Below are 10,075 nucleotides of genomic sequence, written 5' to 3'. Positions count from 1 at the left end.
CGTATCTTGATGTTTTATAGTTGGCCTCAAATATTTAAGGCAGATGCATTTTGTAATGCTCTGTCAGTTTTTCAATAAAGGAAAAGACAGGAGCTGAGGTATTACCTGTTCTATTAAAAACAGGGTGGCAAGACTACCAAGTTTTTTTTTTTATTCTGTGCAGATTTATTGTTGAGTAATCTTATCTTCATATCCTACAGAACAATTAAAGCTGACCAAGTGCAACAAATAAGCCTGCTGATTACACACATAGCTATATACCAACCATATAATGCAGCCAATTGTCAAAATTCCAAAAACAGAACATCCAAACTTCCAACATACTAATGATCATTCAGACCAGTAAATAAACTTGAGGCAGATCAGTATTCCCAAATTGTAAAGTTATCCAATAACTTTGTTTAAAAGCATAAGAAACAAGGGCAGACAGCTGTGCCACCAGCACTAAATATTTTTGCACCAAAAGCTTGACCAGAAAACTCAAAATTGTTACTGCCGTATGATACTTAAGATATTTAAAGTCCAAATAAAGAATCTACTGGCTCTAACATTCTAAAATTTACCAGATGCTACCAAAAAATAACTACATGAGGTGTTGCTAAATATAGGTCGGATTTACAAAACTACTTTAGTCTTTTTAACATTTCTGATTGACATCTTTAATTACTTTGCACCAGCCTGGCAAAATAAGATAAAGTGTGTTGGTGTTTGGGAACTGCAAAATCTAACTTGGGAATTAACAGATCTCTGCTCAGAGTAAGGCAATCCATTTGAAGAGACAGAGGAGAATATCTGGGCTGGAAAATTTTGCAAAGCTGGTTTACATGAAGATGTTTTGTCCCAAATTCAGACTATTCTTCAGACATGCAAAAATGTTGGCATAAAATTGGTTAGTGTTTGAAAACAAAGGAACATTGAGTATAACTTCCTAGAATGGAGAACTCTAATTTGACACCATCTTATCTAATAGGCTGAAAACCTCAATTAGTTACTATACTTAAATAGGCTTCAAAAAATTCAGTTTCTCCAGCATTAAGTCCAGATACTCTTGCTCAGTTCCTGTTGCATTCACCTTATAGCAAGTCAGTGGTCCCTACAGCCTGACAAAAGAGATCGTTAGCCTGATGACATCTAATAATGCCAACTCCAACAGATTAATTTAGGGACTTGTCATGGTGCATTCATGCTACTAAGGGAGACTCACTCGAGTTCTTACCATCTTACCCAAAACTCTAAGCATAGAAAGGAATCTTCCAAGTGTATATATACTATTCAGTGATGTTCAAGACTTAAATAACACCATTAAACTTTGAATGTAAGTCTGTATGAATACGGTTAATATCAAGGTTGACTCTTGAAGCCTACCAAATTGAGGAGCATTAATACTGAACACAAATCAAAAATCTAATTAGAAACATTTTATTTTAAATGTGCCAAATAAAACCTACATTTTCAGACCATAGGATTTAATACATTCAACAAAAATTTATATTACCTTACTGCTGTGAATTTACAAAGTAATAGTCCAGATCCGTTTTGATTAGATGGTTAAATTACCCTTCCCTAAGTTACACTTTACAGACATCACAAATCCCTTATAATAATGTAAACAAAATAACTTTTCCCTAAAAGGTGAACTTGAGTAATATTCCATTGTATATATGTGCCACATCTTCTTTATCCATTCATCTGATGATGGACACTTAGGTTGTTTCCATCTCCTGGCTATTGTAAATAGAGCTGCAATGAACATCTTGGTACATGACTCTTTTTGAATTTTGGTTTTCTCAGGGTATGTGCCCAGTACTGGGATTACTGGGTCATATGGTATTTCTATTTGTAGTTTTGTAAGGAACCTCCATACTGTTCTCCATAGTGGCTGTACCAATTCACATTCCCACCAGCAGTGCAAGAGTGTTCCGTTTTCTCCACATCCTCTCCAGCATTGATTGTTTCTAGATTTTTTTGATGATGGCCATTCTGACTGATGTGAGATGATATCTCATTGTAGTTTTGATTTGCATTTCTCTAATGATTAATGATGTTGAACATTCTTTCATGTGTTTGTTGGCAATCTGTATATCTTCTTTGGAGAAATGTCTATTTAGGTCTTCTTCCCATTTTTGGATTGGGTTGTTTGTTTTTTTGTTATTGAGCTGCATGAGCTGGTTGTAAATTTTGGAGATTAAATCTTTGTCAGTTGCTTCATTTGCAAATATCTTCTCCCATTCTGAGGGTTGCTTAGCCATAAAAAGAAATGAAATTGAGCTATTTGTAATGAGGTGGAAGGACCTAGAGTCTGTCATACAGAGTGAAGTAAGTCAGAAAGAGAAAGACAAATACCATATGCTAACACATGTGTATGGAATTTAAGAAAAAAAATGTCATGAAGAACCTAGGGGTAAGACAGGAATAAAGACACAGACCTACTAGAGAATGGACTTGAGGATATGGGGAAGGAGAAGGGTAAGCTGTGACAAAGCGAGAGAGAGGCATGGACATATATACACTACCAAACGTAAAATAGATAGCTAGTGGGAAGCAGCCGCATAGCACAGGGAGATCAACTCAGTGCTTTGTGACCACTTAGAAGGGTGGGATAGGGAGGGTGGGAGGGAGGAAGACGCAAGAGGGAAGAGATACGGGAATATATGTATATGTATAACTGATTCACTTTGTTATAAAGCAGAAACTAACACACCATTGTAAAGCAATTATACTCCAATAAAGATGTAAAAAAAAAAGATGAACTTGAGAACTTCAGTCCACTCTTTCAGGACTTGCACTTCTTCGCGGACTTCCTGATGGGGAAGGACTTCTTTTCGGAGATAGAGATCTGGACTTCGATCAGCTGCTTCTTGCTTGTGAAAGAGACCTGGATCTTGATCTCGACCTGGACCGGGATTGGAAATACCTCGATCCTTTTATAGAACCAGACCTAAATCGTCTGACTGAAGCTGTTCTTGATCTACAAAGAGACACAGATCTAGGTCGCCGAGGCGGTGCTGATCTTGACCTCCTTCCCCTGCTCCTGCTGCGAGAGCGCGAGTATCGCCTACCTCTGGATCTTGAATGTGATCTAGACCGTGACCTGCTTCTTCTTCGGCGGCTATAGAGATGACAATCATAAGCATAATGTCCCTTTTCGCCACACTCATAGCATCTATCATTGGGATCAAAGGGACGTCGGGCAGGTGGTCTATCAAAACGAGATCTCCAAGGCATGCCTGTTGATAGTTCAACTCTCACTGGGGAACCACAAATCACTTTCCCATCCGGGCCTCGCACTGCATCTTCTGCATCTCTAGGATCTTCAAATTCCACAAAGGCAAATCCCGGAGGATTTCTGGCAATCCACACAGTTCTTAAGGGACCATAATAACTGAAAGCCCTTTCTAACTCTCCTTTGCCAGCACCAGTTCCCAGGTTACCAGCATACACCTTGGTTTCTCTTCCGTACCGCCCGTAACGCGACATGATAACTGGCCTGCGAGCTCGGCTCTTTCAGCTCGCAGCGCCCAGAGATCGATTACTACAAAACCTACAACACAGCCACACTCACCAACAGTCCCGGCGGCATGCAAGACTACCAAGTTTTAAACTACTTTTGATGGCTTATATTAGGAAGCCTTGTCAGAATAAAGGGAACTCAAACTCTGATTGATTAGTGTTGTCTGGTACATCGTAGTCAACTGCCTTAGGCCAAGGGTTGTGTGTTTTTGTTTTGTTTGGTTTTGTTTTGTTTTGCGGTACACGGGCCTCTCACTGTTGTGGCCTCTCCCATTGCGGAGCACAGGCTCCGGACGCCCAGGCTCAGCGGCCATGGCTCACGGGCTCAGCCGCTCCACGGCATGTGGGATCTTTTCAGACCGGGGCATGAACTCGCGTCCCCTGCATCGGCAGGCCGACTCTCAACCACTGCCCCACCAGGGAAGCCCAAGGGTTGTGTGTTAATGCTATTTGTGTGTGGCTGAAGTCTGTCAGAATGTGATCACCTGATTGCTGTTCCACTGCCGCCATCACAAAAATAATGTGAAGAATTTTATGAGGTTCTCAGGGCACAGAAATTTTGAATAAAGAAAAAAATGTGAGAGAAGCATGCAATATTTCAAGAACACTGTTTTGTTTGCTTACTTACCATTTTAGATATTGTCTTCTAATATGTTTCTACTTTCCCTGTTTATCATCGGTGTCTACAATGTAAGGAACACTGAGGTTTGGTAAATGTGTTTTGTTGTTTTGGTTGTCATTTGTTTCTGGAAAATATCTGAAAATGTAGAAAATAGATCATTATGAAAATGTAGAGAATAGAACACTATACAAATTTTTCCTAGGTATTTCCCCTTCTAAATTGTAACATTTTGTTTCCTTGTAAAAGCTATGAAAACTCTAATAAATATAGAAAATCCAGTTGTATACACAATATCCATGATACACTTCAGCCTCTCCAACCCCAATGGTTTCTTTTTTAAATTTAATAAATTAATTATTTTTGATTGCATTGGGTCTTCATTGCTGCACGTGGGCTTTCTCTAGTTGCGGCGAGCAGGGGCTACCCTTCCTTGCAGTGCGCGGGCTTCTCATTTCATTGGCTTCTCTTGTTGTGGAGCACAGGCTCTAGGCATGCGGGCTTCAGTAGCTGTGGCTCATGGGCTCAGTAGTTGTGGCTCACGGGCTCTAGAGAACAGGCTCAGTAGTCGTGGCACACAGACTTAGTTGCTCCTTGGCATGTGGGATCTTCCCGGACCCGGGATCGACCCTGTGTCCTCTGCATTGGCAGGTGGATTCCTAACCACTGTGCCACTAGGGAAGTCCCCCCCACCCCAAGTGGTTTCTTTATAAATTATTTATGCTTATTTTGCCTTAGTTAGTTCCTGTTTTTTTTTTACTTCTAATTCTTGTGTTGAGTTTATAATACAGCAGATATCAGAGGGGCTGGAAAGGAACTAACTGTTGTTTAGAGAATCTTACCAGAGTATTTTATGTACTGGTCCTTGTCCTAACTCCTCACATCAATTTTTTCAATGGTGAAGACTTTCATGGGTTTAATCAAGATCAATTAGGTCTTAGTGCAGATTCATCCCATCTTTCCAAAGTATTTAACATTTATCAAATGAGATGTAAATTTAGATAGCTGTTTACCTTCCCTAGCATTTTTAATAGCTTTACAAATATACTTGCTTCAGGGGAAAAACTCATCTGGCAGTCATAATTAAGCTCTCCAGCTTAAAATAGACTATTATAACCATGGAATGTATTCCTCTATTATGTTGACACCAGGTGGAATTTAACCTCTTGAAGACATTATTCTGTAATACATTTTGTTTCCCTGATTTTTCCAACTTTAGGTATAAAAGTTTGATGCTAATGGACAGAGAAGTTCCACCTAAACCAATGATTTTTTTTAACTTACCACTTTATGAAGATGATAAAAAGATGTACTGAAACTGAATGGATTATGACCATGTAATGTGAAAAGCTTACAGTTTAGAGTACTATGTATGTGTGTGTGATATTCAGAAAATTCTCAAATCTATTTCACTTTCTGAGTAAGGAAACAATTATTTTTAACTGGTATTGTTAAGATCATCCTCTCTATTCTGATCTAGTATGGATTTCTTTATGAAAGTTTTAAGGCATTACTTCCTATTACAAACAAGTTATAGTTTGTCCCAGGCTGTTTGCAATAGAATGTATATTTATTATTTTAAGGACTTTATTACTATCTGCAAACCTATTTGTTGAAAGGAAAGAAATCAAGTGCCAGTTCTTTAAAAAGTTGATGTAGTAGGGTGACATGTTGAGGGCTGAAAGAGCATGCCATTCTTTCTGTACCTTTCTCCATGAGTATCTACTAGCAGTGGGTGAGGATGGGAAAGGTAGGCCAGGGCTGACAGGACTGCGCCTCTACAGAAAGGAATCAGTGTATTGACTGCCATCCTTGAACGGTAGCCAAGTGAAACCTGTCTGATCTCCTAGGATGCATGGCAGCAATAGAAGCATCCTGGTGGACACTCTGGTATAGCACATAAAACGTGACAGGGTATATGAAGATGATACCTCTGTATATTGCTAAAAATTGCAGAAGACCACAGGTTGTAATCTAACTGAAGCTTTCTTAGTGGATCCTACCATAAACAAGGTGCAATTCTTCACCTTCAAGGGATCATGCTAGCTTCTTCTGGGAATTAGAGCCCAGACAAATTTCATGCACTGCAGATAATGAAGACTCAACCATAGCAACACATGGAAGTTGTGAAAAGAACTCGGAGAAACACAGAAAAGTAAATCCACAAGTATGTGGAAGACGGAGTTACTTCTCACTTTTTGAAAGCCCGTCAGGTTTCTTGGACAATCTGGCAAGAAGGGAGCCCTAAAGAATACTTCCAGGGACTTCCCTGGTGGCACAGTGGTTAAGAATCCACCTGCCAATGAAGGAGACATGGGTTCGTTTCCCGGTCTGGGAAGATCCCACATGCCACAGTGCAACTAATCCCATGCACCACAACTACTGAGCCTGTGCTCTAGAGCCCGTGAGCCACAACTACTGAGCCCTCATGCTGCAGTTACTGAAGACTGAGCACCTAGAGCCTGTGCTCCGCAACGAGAAGCCACTGCAATGAAAAGTCCACTCACTGCGACGAAGAGTAGCACCCGCCTGCTGCAACTAGAGAAAGCCCATGCACGGCAACGAAGACCCAATGCAGCCAAAAATAAATAAATAAAAATAAATAAATTTATTTTTAAAAAAGAATACTTCCATAATTCCAGAAACTTGAGCAGAATTTAATTTTTTTAAGCATTAACCAAATAAATGAGGGTTGCATGTAATTCAGAAACAAATATTCTTTCCTCCTGGGTACACATTCAAATCTATCCTGTAGGTTTGGTTCTTTTCTGTCACCATGTGAAATCTTGGGCAGGCCTTGAATCCTATCTCCTGACTCTCAGAAAATAAAACCTCTCTGTTCACTTTTAGTTATGAGCCTAATATCATTTATACAATTTAAATATCTATTGTATCTAACAGAACTCTGAATTACATTTCAAGTATAAGTTTCCCTTCTTCCCTAACTTGGACATAATGCTAGTGGGAAGGTCACATATGACCAGTACTGTCATGAGGGTTATGGTACATTCTGGACCAGGTAGGTATTTAAAGCTACCACTTTCTTTCATAGAGTAGTGTTATGGTTCTCTGGATTCTCTCTCATTATTCAAGTTGTCTTATGCTCTTGGATCATGTCTAAGTCAGCCCATGGCCAGCATTTTCTTGTTCATATGGTCCAGATTTTTTCAACAAAAAACATATAGTCTTGGTCTATTGTGTTGGGAGTTAGAGTGTAGTTACTGTCCTAATACAGAGCTCTATTCTGCTTCTATAGGTCATTTCAGCCAGCCTCTGACCTCTACACTTTTTGAGAGGAGAATATAAGTGGGGAAAGTGTTTAGGTATGCATCTCATGCCAGTTCAATATGTTCCCAAACTGCAGGCAACAAAGTCAAGACCATCACCCTTGACTTGAAATGAGGTAAAGCTCAATTTCCCCTACCCCTTTTTAAACAAGTATAAGTTTCTGCTGAAGAAAAACCATCCCTCTAATTCCCAAGCTCAACTTTTGAGGCTGAAGTAGATAGTGACAAGGATTGCAAAACTGAGTTTTGACCTCTTCATTTGCATGTCTGGCATAAGTATGTAGCCCTTCAGTTTGGAAGGCCAAAGCACTTGCCACCTGATTATTTTATTCTTGGTCTTCTGGGACCATTTGTGCATTCTGGTACATAGACAAAAACTAAACATAATAGCACTCACACCTTAAGTTAGTAGAACTAATCATATCAGTTTTCTTCCTTGCAATATGTATCCAAAATGGTGACTGCCAGCTTCATTAAAAAAGAATGGCTGGGTATTACTGCACTATTTAATTTTAGCTTTCTTACTCTGTGTTGATTATAAGCTGTATTCTTTCTTCCCTAGTCAGTATTATCATCATCACCACAGTTTTGCCTACTGTGATGATGATAGAGATGTTTAAATTCCTTTGGCAGAAAGATTCATTTCTTGCTCAAAGTATGTTATGAGCTGAATTATGTCACTCCAAAAACTCATATGTTGAAGTACCAACCCCCAGTACCTCAGAATGTGATTATATGGAAGATAGAGCTGTTAAAGAGGTAATTAAAGTTAAATGAGGTCATTGGGGTTGATTCTAATTCATTATAACTGGTGTCCTTATAAGAAGAGAAGATTTAGAACAGACAGGCATGGAGGAAAGACCATGTGAAGACACAAAGAGAAGATGGGTATCTCTAAGCCAAAGAAAGATGGCTCAAAATAAATCAGCCCTGCTGACACCTTGATCTTGGACTTCAAGCCTCCAAAACTGTGAGACAATAAATTTCTGTTGTTTAAGCCATGCAGTATGTGGTATTGATACATTGTTATGGCAACCCTAGCAAACTAATACAAGGCCCAAGCAGAAAATACATCCACACTGGCCAAACAGGGACATCATGACATTTCTTTTGCAAGCACATTAAAATCACCTTCTTTTTTAGTCTTCATACTACAGAAACTTAAGAAGGGCTTTCATTTAACCATTTCAAACTCATTATTATCTAACTTTGACAGTCTATGCATCATAAGCAGAGTATTATATACACCAATATCCTCCCTTAAAGAAAGACATTTTATCATGAACAAGGTATATTTTTGAAAAGACAAAATAATTTAACTTATTAAAATATCTATTAAATTTTAAATATTTGTGTAAAAATTTGTTTAAGCTAGAAATGTGTAAGAAGGGAATGAAGGTTTGGCCATTTAACTGCTGTTAAATTCTGTGTAATACATGAATGAGTTAAATAAGGATCTGTTTTCTTAATTCCACATATTTGGTTAATTACAGAGGTTTACACAGATCAAAATGAACTTTTAATTTTCACTTAAATATGTTGATTTGTGTGGACATGGCTCAGTTTTACTTTCAGCGAGTAAGATAATACGGTAAATGAGAATTTTTGCCACTGTTTTAACAATAATAAAGATAAATTGAGTACCTTGGATTTAGCCTAGGAAAAGTCCAAGCTACAGAAAGTTATCAACTTGCAAGTCAAGTTCAAAGTAATTCTTGAGGACGGCTTGAAGATGGCGGAAGAGTAAGACGCGGAGATCGCCTTCCTCCCCACGAATACACCAGAAATACATCTACACGTGGAACAACTCCTACAGAACACCTACTGAAGGCTGGCAGAAGATCTCAGACCTCCCAAAAGGCAAGAAACTCCCCACGTACCTGGGTAGGGCAAAAGAAAAAAAGAAAAAACAGAGACAAAAGAATAAGGACGGCACCTGCACCAGTGGGAGGGAGCTGTGAAGGAGGAAAAGTTTCCACACACTAGGAAGCCCCTTCGCGGGCGGAGACTGCGGGAGGCGGAGCGGGGAGCTTCGGGACCGCGGAGTAGTGCACGGCGACGGGTGCGGAGGGCAAAGCGGGGAGATTCCTGCACAGACGATCGGTGCCGACTGGCACTCACCAGCCCGAGAGGCTTGTCTGCTCACCCGCCGGGGCAGGCGGGGCTGCGAGCTGGGGCTCGGGTTTCGGTTTCGGACAGAGCGCAGGTGAGAGGACTGGGGTTGGCTGCTTGAACATAGCCTGAAGGGATTAGTGCACCACGGCTAGCCGGGAGGAAGTCCGGGAAAAGTCTGCACCTGCCGAAGAGGCAAGAGACTTTTTCTTCCCTCTTTATTTCTTGGTGCGCGAGGAGAGGGGTTTAAGAGCACTGCTTAAAGGAACTCCAGAGACGGGCGCGAGCCGCGGCTAAAAGCGCGAACCCCAGAGACGGGCACGAGGCGCGGCTAAAAGCGCGGACCCCAGAGACGGGCGGGAGACGCTAAGGCTGCTGCTGCCACCACCAAGGGGCCTGTGTGCGAGCACAGGTCATTCTCCACACCCGTCTTCCGCGGAGCCTGTGCAGCCCGCCACTGCCAGGTTCCCGGGATCCAGGGACAACTTCCCCGGGAGAATGCACGGCGGGCCTCAGGCTGGAGCAACGTCACGGCGGCCTCTGCCGC

At 40.8% G+C, this 10,075-nt stretch overlaps 1 protein-coding gene across 1 annotated transcript; it reads right to left on the bottom strand.

The window, feature by feature from the left end:
- Positions 1–2,760: 2,760 nt before the first annotated feature.
- Positions 2,761–3,539, bottom strand: LOC116754383 (serine/arginine-rich splicing factor 7-like). Its single transcript, XM_032632963.1, has one exon. It carries the CDS (start codon positions 3,475–3,477, stop codon positions 2,848–2,850), a length of 630 nt encoding a protein of 209 aa, XP_032488854.1. The 5' UTR covers positions 3,478–3,539; the 3' UTR covers positions 2,761–2,847.
- Between the last annotated feature and the right edge of the window lie 6,536 nt (positions 3,540–10,075).

This window comes from Phocoena sinus, chromosome 5, assembly GCF_008692025.1.
Source record: "Phocoena sinus isolate mPhoSin1 chromosome 5, mPhoSin1.pri, whole genome shotgun sequence".
NCBI classification, from domain to species: Eukaryota; Metazoa; Chordata; class Mammalia; order Artiodactyla; family Phocoenidae; genus Phocoena; species Phocoena sinus.
The sequence above is the reverse complement of the archived record's forward strand: the minus strand, read 5'-3'. Positions and strand labels throughout refer to the sequence as shown.